The sequence below is a fragment of the Cuculus canorus genome, chromosome 1 (genome assembly GCF_017976375.1).
Source record: "Cuculus canorus isolate bCucCan1 chromosome 1, bCucCan1.pri, whole genome shotgun sequence".
Taxonomy (NCBI): Eukaryota; Metazoa; Chordata; class Aves; order Cuculiformes; family Cuculidae; genus Cuculus; species Cuculus canorus.
The window spans coordinates 145,125,932-145,142,173 of record NC_071401.1 but is presented as its reverse complement, the minus strand read 5'-3'; the positions used below and the strand labels follow the sequence as shown (position 1 = coordinate 145,142,173).

Here is a 16,242-nt window from a genome sequence, read left to right as displayed (position 1 = left end):
GGCAGTGGTGAACTGTGAACTCTCAGCCCCGGCTGAGAGAAAGAAACTTTGACTCATGTGAGTAGGCAAAAAAAAAAAGAGAAAAAGATGTAACACAGCCAGGATTTTCTGTCAAACCCATAAAAGCCAATTCCTGGGGAAGCTGTGGATATGGCCAGCTTGGGGCTCATCCCAGGGATGCTTTCCAGGAGCCCCTTCCTGGGCTCCCAATGTCTCAAAAACAATCTCATGTTAGAAAGAGAGATGCAGAGGTAGCTCAGCCCTCACGTTTAATTGAATCATAGAATAATTTGGGTTGGAAGGGACCTTAAATATCATCCAGTTCCAACCCCCCTGCGATGAGCAGGGACATCCTACTAGATCAGACTGCCCAAAGCCCCATCCAACCTGGCCTTGAACACCTCCAGGGATGGGGCTCCACAGCTTCCCTGAGCAATCTGTGTCAGTGTCTCACCACTCTCATCGTAAAGAAATTCTTCCTTATGTCGAGTCTAAATCTGCTCCTCTCCAGTTTATACCCATTACCCCTCATCCTATCACCACAAGCCTTTAGGAATAGCCCCTCTCCAGATTTGAAAGCAATTGAAAGTTGAAATAGAAAGTATGAAAGCTTCAGTCACATCATCCAGGTCACTTGACGAGCTTGAGTTTTCAATCTGAGGTAGGAAGCCACATCAGAAGGTGTGTTAGTTAGGCTGCCTGGTCTTCACCACCCCTGGTCCCCGTGGCGTGGTCCTACTTGTTTCAATAAAATCAGCCACCAGAAGAAGCAAGGTATCTCTTTGCATAAGAGGAGGAGCCAACTTCAGAGAAGTGGATTTTAGGTTTGGGAAAGCACACGTTTGGTTTAGATTCACAGTCACTGCCATAAGTACGCAACCTGAAAGCAGCATGGTGAAGAATTTCTTCACCATGAGAGTGGTGAGGCACCGGCACAGATTGCCCAGGGAAGCTGTGGCTGCCCCATCCTTGGAGGTGTTCAAAGCTGGGTTGGATGGGTTGATTGGGCAGCCTGATCCAGTGGGAGGTGTCCCTGTCCATGGCAGGAGGGGTGGAACTGGATGATCTTTAAGGTCTCTTCCAACCCAAACTATACAATGATTGTATGATTCGAGCATTTAGCCCTCACCTTACTGACGGAAAGGGCTCTCTATTGAGAGAAAAAGGAATCGAGTCACTCTAACAGCGGTCAGAAACCTCTTCAGAGCGGGAGGGGATGGGAGGAGCGGGCCGGGGAGCTGAGGGGGCCGTGCCTGGCACCTGCGCGGCGGGCGGGGCAGAGCCCGGGGCGGCGCTGGGCGAGGCGGGTCCCGCCCGGTCCCGGCGGAGCCAGCGCTGTGCCCGGTGGGGAGCGGAGCGGCTGTGCCCATGGCCGAGCAGGGCTATATCCGTACCGTGCTGGGACAGGAGATCCTGGGCGAGCTCGATAGCTCCAGCCTGGCGCTGCCCTCCGACGCCCGGCTCCGGCTGCCGGGAGAACGCTCCGGGGAGGAGAAGGCGCTGCGCATCCACCGGCAGGTCCAGCAAACGCTGGCCAGGAAGAGCCGCGGCTCCCTGCACAGCGGTGAGTGCCTCTTCGCTCTTCATTTCAGAAGAGAAACGCTGACTCTACCCCTTGCACGGCTGTGTTTTTCCTTTTCAAAACATTTATAAAGGATTACCTTCCACAGAATGAAAGTGATGATAATGTTTGAAGGTGAAATAAAGTTTTCTGGGCTTTCAGGTTGCGTACTTATGGCAGTCAGTGTGAATCTAAACCAAACGTGTGCTTTCCCAAACCTAAAATCCACTTCTCTGAAGTTGGCTTCCCTCCTATGAAAAGACATATTTTGCTTCTTCAGGTGGCTGATTTTATTGAAACAAGTAGGACCACGCCACGGGGACCAGGGGTGGTGAAGACCAGGCAGCCTAACTAACACACCTTCTGATGTGGCCTCCTGCCTCAGATTGAAAACTCAAGCTCGTCAAGTGACCTGGATGATGTGACTGAAGCTTTCATACTTTCTATTTCAACTTTCAATTGCTTTCAAATCTGGAGAGGGGCTATTCCTAAAGGCTTGTGTTGCTAGGATGAGGGGCAATGGGTATAAACTGGAGAGGGGCAGATTTAGACTAGATATTAGGAAGAATTTCTTTACGATGAGAGTGGTGAGACACTGACACAGATTGCTTAGGGAATCTGTGGCTGCCCCATCCCTGGAGGTGTTCAAGGCCAGGTTGGATGGGGCCTTGGGCAGCCTGATCCAGTGGGAGGTGTCCCTGCTCACAGCAGGGGTGTTGGAACTGGATGATCTTTAAAGTCCCTTCCAACCCAAACTATTCTATGATTCAATTAAACCTGAGGGCTGAGCTACCTCTGCATCTCTCTTTCTAACACCAGATTGTTTTGGAGGTGTTGGGAGCGCAGGAAGAGGCTCCTGGAAAGCATCCCTGGGATGAGACCCGAGCGGACCCTGGGAAGCAGTAGCCACATTTCCGTGGCTTCCCCAGGAATTGGCTTTTACGGGTTTGACAGAAAATCCTGGCTGTGTTGCGTCTTCTTTCTCTTTTTTTTTTCCCCACCCACATGAGTCAGGAGTTTCTCTCTCCCAGCCAGTACGGCTCACAGTTCACCACTGCCCAAGGGAAGAATCGAGCCCAAATGCTGCTAATCCCAACTGCTTATTGTGCTTATTTCAATACCTTAACTTTACCCGCTAGCCCTATTTGCAAAATAAAATGGGAAGAAAAGGAGGAAATGTCTTCCCTTCTTTCACCTGTGAAAAAAAGTGTAACTAAAAGGAAGTTTGGAAAAGTAACTCTAGGAAAGGGGTGAACGGGAAATATGGAACAATAATGCTGCCACACCTATATTTACCTCTTTCTTTGATGTGCAAGATACACTTTAAAGTTAATCAATCCTTGCTTCTAAGATCTTATAGCGAGCAGGCCAGGGCCATCAGTAAGGTCCGACTGCAGCGTTGGGCACCCACAAGGTGACTGTAAGAGCTGAAGATTCAAGGCAAGCTGCTTGAGGGGCTTAATCTTAACTATTAATGCAGAGACATGTTATTTTCAGAGTAAATTTAAAAAAAAAAAGAGAAAAAAGAGCACCCTTACCATGATAACTTCAATCCTGGTTTTATATAGGTATGAATGACAGACTTAACAGGATATATACCAGCCGACTTACAGGCTATATAAACCCTGTTGCTCAGATCTCAATAAAGAAGCTATCACATTTCATTGTCAAAAAAGCTGTGAGCCAGTTATCTTTAAATTTATAACTATACTTCACTCATCTATCTTGTCAGGCAGAGGAATGTTTCCTTGTGCTTCATCTGGCTTCCATCTAAAAAACACCTCATGGCAAAAATGCGTACAATGCAGACACAGACAAACTCTGCTTAGAAAACTTAGGTACACACATCACTTAAATGGGCACATACAGCTGTGCGATGTGCAGCTACGCATGCGAGTCCTTAGCACAGCAGCTGTCATTTAAATAAGGTTTGTAACCACTTTGAGAGTGACTGATTTCGTTTTCTTTCTGTAGAGAGCCCAGGAAAGCTTTTTAAACAATAGTTAATACATGAAATTATGTCATGAACCTGAAATCATGTTTCTAAACCATGGCTAAAACACTATGAAGACAAAGTTCCCAACTTTCTAAGTCATCTTTTCTGGAATATGTTAACAGACCTGATGGATTTGGTCATAGTTATCTTGGTTTGCTTTGTTTTTCCAAAGGTCAAGTATTTGAGTTCTGAGACATTGCAGATTTAAGCCTCAGCCTCAAGTGTGGCAAATGTCATGTCTGTTGGATTTATTGTTCATACATAAAATGAACTTTCCTTCTTTCAGATGTATTCTTATGCCCAACTCATCTTCCCTTTTTCAGACACACTACAAAACTCAGAAAAAAATAAACAGAACTGGCGTGTGTTCCATATGTTTATATGTGTGTGTATATATATATATATGCATGTTTAATATTTTTATATGACTCGCCATCTATCTGTCTTTCAAATATTTAGAATGTGAATCAAATGCCTATCATTTAGTTAACATATTGCCTTTCCTGAAAAATATGCACATATATATATATCTATGTATCCCAATGTACTTTCTTCATCGACTTGCTCAAAATTTGGCTATGTTTTAAGAAACATTTGAATTCCTATACGTAGGGCACTTTTAAAAATTATGCACTGTTTCACATGCAAAAAAAATGCTGTGTCTGACATACAGCAGTTTTCTAGATACATTCACGAGGGTCTCATGTTGTTCACCGTTGCTGGGAAAACGATACAAAGATTTAGAAGGAGCAGGAGCAAGGGCAGTCCCCAGTGATGTAACTGTCCTCTCTGAAGGAGTATTTCAGAGCCTGTTTAGCAAGGTACTTGGCACATACCTAATCAGACTACTCACATACATAGCTAAAATTAGCCAAACACTTAACCACTGGATATGAAAAATCAGTGGTAGTGAAGATCTTACCCAGTATCATTTGTGTACACTCAAAAATTACTTTGGAAGGCAGCATAAATTCTCCTTGAAGTGTCAAGTAAAAGACATTTGCAAAGTCTTCAGTATTATCTTTAAATGGAAAACATTTCTCACCTCCTGTCCCCATATTGTTTGCTGATTTATGCCCTTTTCTCCCCTTTTTGAAGCTGTGTTTCTTATTTCTTTGTAATAGGAGTTCAGGTCATCCTCAGTTTTGAGGATTCCAGTGGGTGCAAAATCACTGAAGTCAAGTACTGCCCTAACTCCTTTTCAGCAATTTCTCAAACATTGTTCATAGATTTTCAAGAAAGTAGTTTAACAGTAATGGCAACTTTTCCAGTTCATCAGTTGCTGAACCATTATAGTTTAAAGATTACGCAGCCTGAAAAATTTTGAACAACTGAAGCAGGCACGTCAAATTTCTGAATGCTACTTAAAGGTGGAAATGGAATAGTAGATAGTCCAGCCTTATCAAAGAAAAATGGCATTCAGAATCATGTAACTTAACTGGTGTTTTTCAACTCGCATGTGATGCAACAGTATTGATGATTGTATTTACTCTTTAGGAGTCTGTTACAAACTATTGTGTTTGAGTCCATGTGCCTCTGATCTTGTTCCAATTCATTCATAGTATTACCGTTTATGTAGAGTAATTCCTGAATTAAAGTCTACTTTCCTCTACAACCTTATTAGTTACATTGTAAAAAAAATGAGGGCAGAACTGAAGAATATATCACACAAAACCATATGGCCTCATACACTGTTGTCTGTTTAGAGATTCTTTCTCTAAGGCAGGGTTTTAGAAACAAAGCATTTTATAAAATACAGAATTTCAGCTTAAGTGATTTCCAAATCAACAGCATCAGATACAACACAGTTACAATCAGAGCCTGTTTATTCTTCACATTTCTTGATTTCTAAAATTCTCGGTAGTATTTTCTGTTAAACTCCTTTATAGGGGTTTGGCAGAGTTTCCTATCCTCAGCCTTCTATTCTGCAGAATTCCGACCATGTTAACTGCTTTGTAGTTATTTTTTTGTTTATATCTTTGTGGGAAAAGGAAGTAGAAAAATTTCTTTGTTAATGACTTCCACTTTTCATTGGTTTCATTAAATTCCTGACCTCTGCTTTCTGAGCCAAAAGAAATCTTTTTCCTAAATTTGAACACTGCTGTAGACATACTGACCAGCACAAAGTAAAAAATGTTAGAAAAACTCTTTTGAGGCCAGGCATGTGCTGGCAGTGGTGGAGAAGCATGGTCAAAAAGAAGGTTCTTTGATCTCTAGATGAAGTGATTCAGTGCAGTTTTTCATATGCCATTCTTAAATGTCACCATCTCAGTCCATTGTGGGTGGTAGCGTATGAAAAAGGATTAGAAGATGATAGTACAGGAACACTTTTGAGTCTGTATTGCGGTTATAATCACTCACCTGCCCTGAGCAAGGGTGGACAGTGGATACTCAGCAGGTGGTCACTTGGGATGATTGAAAATACCACAGTCCTTAATAGACTTCTGCATATAGAGTACAGCTACATCAATGCCTGCAGTGGAGGTTTAGAGTGAAAATTTGGCTTTCGTGGTAACCACTCAAATACAAAAGTGCTCACAGCTGAGAGTTAACACTGTATGTGGTTCAGAGGGAATTTGATACGTCTAACTCCTTAATGGAGAATAATTGTGTATTTCATATATCAATATATCTTAAAGATGCTTCTTGTCCTTATTATTTTTGAAAGCCAAGACTGATCTGTCTACAGCCATACACGGTGATTGTTGGGGTAGAACTTTTAAGGCCTTTAAAGATGTTGGACCTGTCACATCCAGGGAAGCAAAGAGAGCTTAAGAAGAGCCTGTATGGGGACTGATGGGATTGTTCCCTGTTATCTCTGCAGTCTCCCTCCTGATAGTGTAATTATTTTGTCATATCTCAAAATTTTGTCATAACTGTTGTGATATCAGGTAATTTTTGTGCAGCTTTTATTTTAGGCATGGAGAATAGCGAAGGATTTTAGTTCTCCTCATCCACTAACTACATACAAAACGTTCCTGAGCTGCTTTGGTTTATGCTGACAGGGAAGAGGAGAGACTGTGATAAACAGTTCCACTCAGTTGCCCACACATGGGTGTCTGCTGCTGTCTGAGATGCCTGAGTTTTCCAAAATATCCACATGAGTTGACAGACACAACACAGCGCCTGTAGGAAGCCCATCCTTTTCTTTACTGGCTGCTGGAAATCAAGTGTGGTATCCTTTGGCCTCTCAAATAGCATTTGTCCCCTTTGGATGAGTAACTGAATCATGTGCATATTTTCTGGAGAAGACTTTCTGTGAGACATAAAACACTGAGTCTCACTGTTAGAAAATATTAATCGTAACAATAAATGAACCAATAATATATTAAATAAATCCTTCATGTTTTTTGTTGTTTTTTTTAACAACGCACTGAGTGTATAATGACTTGCTAATGATTTTTTAATCTATGTAACACTGAGCAAATCTGAGAGGTCAGAAAGACATGTAGGTTTTCATATTATGGTGAAAATAAGCTGAAGGAAACCTCACTGACAGAGGCAAGTTTTGATCAAATCACCTATTCTTCATCTCATAACTAATGAAAGGAGACAGTGTTTTGGTTACAGACTGGCTTTTGGCACTAAGAAACAGCACGCAGTAAAAAGACATACATGTTATGTCTGCCTAATAAAACTACAGGTAAAATGCTGGCAGAAGAATTTAGTGGTATGGTAAGAAGGAAGCAAGAGAAACTGTAAATATAAAATGAAATTCTGTAAGCTAACGTTTACTGTGTTTGTTTCTGAAAGAGAAAAATATTTACTGGCAGATAGTTTCACGGGGAGACTGAAGGTTAAAAAAGAGAACTACTTGAAGATAAATGAATGTTGCAATTTCTGATTGGCTATATTTTGCTTTCACAAAGAGTGAGCTGTTAGAAATGTATCCTCAACTAGTTCATGGGCAGCTTTGTTATTTTTAGGGTTTTTTCTAAGTTTTTAAATTCTTTTAGTAAAGACAGAGTTTAGAGTTACCTAAAACATGTGCAGATTACTTGCTTAAAGGATCTTTATCTTCTAAGTAGATAAATGAGAGTAATTTCTGACTAAGTAAACTGGACAAAAAATACTAACTCTAAAGAAACAGAAATGTATATGCTTATGTGTTTAAAGACTTGCTATATAAATGTACTTTAATATGCAGCCATGAATAAAGTGAATCTTTAAAAAGCAGGCACAAGCAATAGGCTAAAATTGAGTCTTATTTGGTACCTGAAATGAAATATTGCATTGATACAGGAATTGTGTCACACAAAGGAGAGATTTATATGGATTTGAAAATTTTTGGGTGTTGGTGTACATTAGCAGGAGTTTTTTGCAGTATAAAACAATGCTGCTTTCTCATGTACTTGTGTAACCTTTAAGCTATGGTAACTTTGTAATGTCATGAAGGAATTATTACAATCCAAATCATGAGTTTGACCAAGCTGCATCATTCCACTCTCATGACGCAAAGTTACTGAGAACGTGTCTTAACAAATCACCTAATACATGTTTAAATCTGTCTTGCATGGCCAAAAGGAAAGAATTGGAAAGGATGATTAAGCAAAATAACTGCAAAGTATGATTGAATTAGACCTCAAATTATGGCAGTCTGCTACTATATTGTATTGTATTATAGTATATTATATTAGAGACAAATTTGGACTTATCCAGGTAGCTACGTGTTAGTGAGAATCATTTGTAAATTATTCTTGTTCCACGAGTCTCTTGTTTATTTTCATCCTTGTCAAGTCCTTTACTAGCTGTGGACACTAAAGATCAAAGACACAGGTGTACTGAAGTTCCTTGGGACACTCATGTGCACATAATGAAGCCCAGAGTCTGACTGGACAAACCGAAAGCCTCAGCTATTTGGCATGTGTATACCAGGTGCTTTCAATAATCCCAGCAGGTGCTTGCCTGCATGGTTTTGGCCCCTGGATTCCCATGGGCATATGACTCCTACTAATTTTAGAGGTGGAGACTTCAGCAGTTTGACCAATTTAATGATGTATTCTTTAAATTCCTTTTCTGTAGTATCTCAGGTGATACTTGCTGTTTTGAAAATTCATGGAATTCATGGCCAATTAACTTCTTTATTGACCACTTTTATCTGTTCAGTCTAAACTTTTGCAGTGCATATTGGCCCCATTTATGACCAATTTGAGATATATCTTGTGTTCAACTTTTGTTTCACCTCCTTAAACCTATCTGTGTTGTTTTTATTTCTATATGCAGGTTCTCATAGTAACATGGGAATCTTGTGAATAATTATTTCAGCAGTATCTGTTGCTTTAAAAAAATATATTAATAAAACTGGTTGTTTTCTTTGAATATGCATTGTATCAGTGAAAAAAAAAACAACAGCCTGAAGTTTCTGGTTGTTTTGTTTGTTTGTTTTTAATTAAAAGAAGAATGCAGTTTAGGTGAAGCCTTACTTGCTCCAATACGTTACCTTTGAACTAGCACCTAAGGGAAAAGAAACATCAGCAGTTGAGTTAGACAGCTGTGAAATAAACAGTCTCTACTCAAAGTATGCTATTTGTTTACAGTGGTAAATTGTGCAAATTGTATCTCTAGGGTGCACAATAACAGAGGTATATACATCAACACATGCTTCTCATCTACAATCTACAGCTGCAATATTTTAATTTCTTGTGTACTGTGGATGTTATTGTTGGCCTCTAATGCAAACCTTGCATATGTATTCGAAGTGTTACAGTGGAAAATAAATGTTCTTAGTAGCTGTTCGGTGATACCTTTGCTTGATACTTGATCATCTGTCATTATATGGGATATTTAATATATCGGTTTGCTTTGTGAAAACATTTTTCGTTAAATAGCTGTATGAACAATAAGACTCCTAAAAGTTAAAAATATATCTAAGGAAAATAAATAAGAAACTGAAAGAAATGGCTTGTATCTTCAGAATGCTTTGCTTAGCCATATTTTGAATGTGATACACCAAATGCCAATCTCTTTCTGTCATTCCCCTGGCTGATTTTCAGCTTATGTATATTCATATATACATATACATATACACATATATATATAGTAGCAGGGTAAACTGGGACATTTCCCTAATACCGCAAGTCATCTTTTATAATAATATCGTGTTTTGTTAAAATCTTGCTAATATTAGTCTTTGGTTACAGGCAGTTTGCACCGTGCATCCAGTGTTCCAGAGCGTGTCTATAACATCGGGATTATTGAAAATGATTTTGCAGCCAGAACTCCCTATGGTTTCTCATATTACCAGTCAAACCAGGTAAGGAAAAGGAAACAACAAATAGAAATAAATATAATAGCACATGCATAATTTATTCATTTTGTTACCGCAAATAATAGCATGTAGCTGATGTTCCAGGGTTTGATTACTTGCTTGCTCGTTTGCTTTTTAAAGCCCAATTTCCAGAAAATGAGGTGTTTACAACTGAGATCTGCTAACATTTCCCCCCTTCCAGCGACTTCTGAGCTCAGTGGCTAAATTCAACGTGGTCATACAGACAAGCTTTTTGCAGTCCTGTTGGGTTTGTGAGAATTGGCATCAGGGTAGAAAATGAAAACACACTTTAACACCCCACGAAGGCAAAGGCTGTGACAAGTCAGATCCTTATCCACCCCACCAGTCAGCTGGTCAGTCAGGACATCGGTAGCTCAAAGCGTCTGGAGGCCGTGCTGCCACTTATCCAGCTGAACAGTTGGAGATTGCTAGGGGAAGTTCAGTGATCCTGCAGGGTAGTGAATGACATGGGTGGAAGTTGGGAACAAGGTGAAAAAGGTTAGGGAATTAAGCATCCAACACCACAGGAAAGCAAATTGCATGAGTTTCATGATGAAAGGTAGAGTATTCCTTATCACTTTGGAACATATTTTAGTGTAAGAAGAATTTCAGCAGTACAGTCTTTGCAATCCAATTGTGTTTCTAAACTGCCTAATCATAAATTCACTAGTTATTTTGACCAGCTGTCTTTAGGTTCATGGCTTGAATGCTAAGATAAATAATAGGTTTTCTGCAGGGTTTGTGGCATATCTCACAACTGGTATGAACCTATTTGAGAGCGCAACCATATGATGCATAGGTCAATAGTAACACTGCTGCATGATCAACATTAGTAAACTGAAACCAATTCAGCTTAGGAACAGAAATATGTATTTAATATATAGCTGCATACGTAAGGGGCAATTCTTTCTTAGTTTTAAATTACTCAAGAACTGCTTATTCTCATAAAAAAAAATAGCCAAGCTTATGGCCAGTTTATGAAGCAGCTCCTGCTCTGAATGGGTAGAGTTAGAACAATTTACGTAAATACATTTCCTTCTCTGTCCTTTTATCCTTTGTTGTCACCTATCATTCTGCCCATAATATGAGATGTGAGACTCTTCTTTCTAGAGGACAGCAACAAGAGGAAAACGAGGTAACATAGGAGCCACAAGAAAATGTGACAGTTGCAGGCAGAGGGGTGGGAGTGGATAAAAAGAGAGAGACACTATTTGTTCTGTGTGAAAGCTAGAAAAAGCCACAAGGTCTAGCCCTACAAAAAAAAAAGCATCAATTTCCTTATCCCTATACTAGAGATAAAAATATCCTTGCATATCTTCTGTAGAATAAACAGAAATATCCAATGAACCCTGCCTCAGCCTACTAAATTCAACAATCTTTACTCATTTTGTGAGTGAGTTATCACTCTCAGTAACTCCACAACAGTGAAATTAAGGGATTTCAGTCTGGCTACTATCTGCTAAGTGCTATCCCTTCAATTATTAACTTGTGTGAGCTTCTCAGTTTACCTTGAAAAATGCCTTTAATACTACAAAACTTTAATACAACATAGAAATAGAATATATTGGGCTAGATCATCTCCCAAGTTGATTTAATTCTGGAAGGTCTTCAATAATCCAATTTAGGGCATAAACAAAAAGGAAAATTGGAGAGGCCCTAAATGGCACCTAAACAGTAAGAATCTTTAAGACATCCTACAAAGAATGGTTGAAGGAAGTGGGTTTGTTGAATTTAGGAAAGAGTGTAAAACAAGATGATAATCCATTACTGTCCGTGTCTATTAGGGGCACGAGAAGAAAAATGAACTTAAATTGCGACTTTAGAATTAGGGAAAACATTGAGATGGTGAAATGGTCATTTTGGTGTCTTTGGAATGTTATGTAATCTTCATTTTTAAAAGGTTAGACAAATAAGGAACTATCTCTTTTTACTAGATCCTACCACGAGGTGAACAGAAGGGCTAAATAGCCTTATGTTAAAAAGGTTAACAGCAATATGCATACCTTTTAGAATATATTTTTAATATCTGACTGCTTTATTTTCTTCTGTCTGTTGGACAGCCTTGGGTTTAATTTTATTAGTAGATGTAAGTTTTTATTCCTAAGGAGTTTCAAACTGAAACTAAAATCTTCATTAATAAGCAGACCATTAATAACCAGGCATAGTAGACTTACATATCTAAATTAATGATAGAAGACTAGATGCTTAAACTTCATCTCCTAATGTTTAGACTGTAATTCTTCTTGCTTTTGTTAGGCAGATACAAAGAAGTGTTGCAGAATCCCATTTAATATACAATTTTGGTGATGTTCACATTTTGTTTTCTGATTCTTATAGCAGCACTTAGAATTTTTGTCTTTAATTTTTGGTTTGGTTTCCTTGCTATAAATCCTAAATGCTCTGATCTTACTGTGACTTCTGTTCTTTTATGCACTCTTGAACAGGTGGCCTCACCATCCTCTTATGCAAATGGCTGGGGGACAAAGATTACTTACAAGACAATGGAAGACAGAGCTCAAAGACAGCCTCTGAAGAGACTAGAGGTTTCACCCCAACGAGGTCCTGAAAGACTGTCATGTGTTTCCAACGATTTTCACTATAATGGAGGGATTTCAGCTGGGTTCTCCATGAGGCATAGAGATACTGGGAGATCTATCGGGACTATACCACCAAGATATGCTCGGTCTGAAATTGTTGGTTACACTCTTCGTGATTCAGTGAACAGGGGACGCTCTTTTAAGAGACAATCCCATATGGGGGCTACTAATGATGCCGTCCTCGATTGTGTCTACCCCAGCCCCACTGTACCTCTGTACCATCAAGCAGGCAACAGTCGCAGTATGACCAACCTATTGGAGAAAGAGAACTACCTGACCTCAGGCAGTGTGATGGGACAAGTGAGATCACCAATTCCTTCTCATTTAGGGTCTCAAAACAGGCAATCTTTAAGGTCCAGCTGGTATCAAACTACTTTCAGAAGCTCACAGAACAGGAGGGAACCTTCGCAGCCACCTTCAATAGCCAGTGCTACTGGAGAAACAGATGGGAAGAGGATGCCATTGACAGCTGCTATGGCAGCAGCAGGGAGAAGTGGTTTCCTGCAGAATGAACAAATCACCATCAATGGATCTCAGCTAGAGTAAGTACAATGTAGGACCAGCTTTGGTCCTGGGGTGTCACAGCTGAAAGGAACCTGTTTGTTTAAAAAAAGAAAGTAAATTGACACCTTATGGTTCATCAGCCAACACAGTATATGAAATGTCAGTGCAGAGGATGCAGAAAGTGGATTTGCTTTTAAAGATCTACTTCCAGTGCAACAGAGGAAAGAAGGAAAAATTGTATATGTACATACATGCTGCAGGTTCTACACCTTCTGCTCAGATTTGTGACCCCCTTTTGCAAAGACCTAATCAATTTTATAAGGTTACATGAAGTAGTCACTGAGTAATTTACAGGCTAAGTCCCAATGCACAGTAATGTATTGGCAAATTTTGAGCTCATAAGAGACTGATTTCAGCACTGGTTCTCATGAGAATGGGTCAGAAATCTACCAGTGAGGCAGCTTTTGGCAGACTGACAGTTCCCAGTTAAAAAACCTTCATGGGTTCAAGGAAACATATTAATTTTTATAAACTGCAGTTAAAACCCAGGCAGAAATTTCTTGTAACTGTGTAGCACCATCCATTGCTAGAACAAATATAAACTGCTCTGAATCTCAGAACCCCAGCTTTTCTCTCTACCATGAGATCCTATATGCTCCAAGGACACTATCCTAGTTTGGAGCCCTGGTAGTCCCATGGCAGAAATCCCAAATATGCCCCCAGACTTCAGGAAGATGGATTAAAATCTTAGACGTATTCAATTTTTTGTCAAAATTACTTTCTTTCGTCCTGAAATTTCTTTCTAAAGGAAACTTCAAAATGTCTAAAATTAGTTCCATTTTCAAAAGAGAAGTTATCCGTTCTGAAATCCCCACAGGAGTGATTTTTTTTTTTTTCATTTTAGAATAATTCTGAGTGTTTCTGGAGCTCTTAAGGTTCAATGGACAGAACAAAACTTTTGGTAAACAGGAGATAGTTACTTGCACTGTTTACTGACACAGTTTCTGTTGTTGTTTCATAATACAAACAGATTCCCAAGGTTTCTTATGTATGTTAATCATGTTGTAATTTATAACAGTGTTATTAAGAAATGTCTCTTTTTCCATGACTGTGTAGCTGTTAAGTTCATTTTTCTGAAGGCTACCTTTCTTCTTTTCCTAAATTTGCTGCGTTGTGAGATGAGGCATTATCTGATGTCACTGCAGTATATAGGTCAGGTATTTACTGCTGTCACCTACATTTTGTGTGTTATGACTACATTTACAAAGATGTATGATCTCATGCCCACATTTGATCTGGGTTGAAATTTTCACCCCTGGGTGATGCAGGAGTTAAGAGATTTGGTGTTAATGATGTGACTCTTAAGTGTTCAGTCTTCTCAGCAAGTAAGTCCAGAAAAAACAGATGAGAGCTCACAATACCTAAAGATTTGGCAGAAGTGATGTTGAAAATAGGTACCTGAACTTTATTTCTCAAAAAGACAATTTACAGACATATACCCCATTGACTTAATAATTTACTTAACTTTAAGTACATTCTTTATTGTGTTTCCGAGGCACAGCTAGCAATTTTGATATTTAATTTTATATAGGAACAATTTAGGTTCTTCTTTTGCAGGTGCAGACTCTGGAGCCTGGTTATCTCCCTGCACAAATATCAACCAAAGTGGTTTTCATACCTGCAGATGTAAACATCTAATTCCAGTCACTGTGCAAGTGGCTTCCTTGAGACCATGCTGAACTCCAGGTGGAAGATCTGTGCCCTAATGAAGTATTTTTGACAGCTTAATTCCTTAAACGCCAGGTTTTAAGTTTAGTTTTTGCTGGAAATTACAGAGGAAAACAAGTGGGAGTGCTGTGAAACTTCTAAAGTTCCTTTTGCAGATGTTTACAGATTTCATTTATTTCAGTATTTCTGGCTACTTAATTTGCTTGTACATATCTTTTATAGATTTTCTAATATCCTTGGTTCTACTTTAGTTTCATAGCTAGGTTTTGGGGGGACTAAGGGTATCTTTATTCTACCTAGGGTTTTTAAAAGTTCCTATAAAATGTATTAATAAAGAGGATGGTGAAAAAACAGCAGGTACGGTACAATTCTACAAAGAATTTGCACCACTAGATACTTAGATGTTGAGGAAGAAACTGTAGCCATTTTAGTTTTTGTTAAATATGCTTGTGTACTAGTGTATATGATATTCACATATATCATTACTGTTTTCAGACATCTAAAAGATACATTTAATAACACCCATTGTAATTCTCATCACTGGAAAGGCTTGATACAGAATTCTTGTTTTGGTTGTAGTGCATTCAGGTTCATCCACATCTAGCTACTGCACAGTTTAATGTAGAGTTAAGTTCCTAAAAGATAATAGACCACATTTTTCTTTGGGTTATACCTTCTGTCAAATCAGAGATATTTCACTAAATCCATCATTCCACCAGTGTAGTGATTTCTTCTGACAAGACTTCTCAGTTTAAGTTGTCAGTAGAGATTTTCACATTCTTGTCATTTCCCATTCTCTTTGATTTTAAGGTTGTATTACCTAATGTATTGCTCCCTTACTAATGAAAGGGTCGGGGGGGGGAAGAGGAAAGGGGAGAAAGATAAGCCTGTTTTCTAAGTAATTAGATTTTTCCAGAAAAATGCACTTTTTTATGCAAAACAAGGTCTAGGTCTTTCTAATGTTAATTAAGAGGATGTAAAATAGTTGTGTAAGGTTGAAATCAAGTAGTGGACTGGCTGTGTACAGTATTTGAAATGTATATAAAAGCATGTTCAAACTTTCTGCCAAAGAATTAGCTTGTGCTATGAAATTGAAATAGAAAAAGAGATGTTGTCTCTGTATCTTCTGGTAAAATGAAGGAGTTAAAAACATCCTTTTAGGAAAGGAGGGATTCAACCTGAAGGTGCCTGAGAAACAGCTGCATACAGAATCTGACCTCTAAATGTGCTGAGATCTGTCACAAAACAATTAGACAACACTGTGTATACATCTCAAAAATGTTTGATTCTGGCAATTAAGGTGTAGTCAGAATTCTTTGAATCATTGTTCTGTTTAACAGCCACTGCCTGAATATCCATTTGTTGTCATTATACATGCTAATCAGCCTTGTGACTATTAAGCTTGCCTGTAATTTGAGGGTAGAATGGAATCATTGCATCAAATTTTATTTTGACCAAACTTAGGGTGCTGCAACTTTATGAATATCATTGAGGGTCAAAGATTATATTGAATCCTTTATTACTGTCAGATAAAATATTAATGAATGTTCTTTTTATCCATGAGGAGCAATACTAGAATGGCAGCGTT

The 16,242-nt window shown here is 39.0% G+C and overlaps 1 protein-coding gene across 1 annotated transcript in view; it reads left to right on the top strand.

The window, feature by feature from the left end:
• Positions 1-1,295: 1,295 nt before the first annotated feature.
• PKP2 (plakophilin 2) overlaps positions 1,296-16,242 on the top strand; it is a 46,113-nt gene continuing 31,166 nt past the window's right edge. The window contains exons 1-3 of the mRNA XM_054052061.1: positions 1,296-1,564; positions 9,698-9,810; positions 12,270-12,964. Coding sequence (XP_053908036.1) covers positions 1,369-1,564; positions 9,698-9,810; positions 12,270-12,964 — 1,004 coding nt within the window. The 5' untranslated portion in view covers positions 1,296-1,368. The remainder of the gene's footprint in view (positions 1,565-9,697; positions 9,811-12,269; positions 12,965-16,242) is intronic.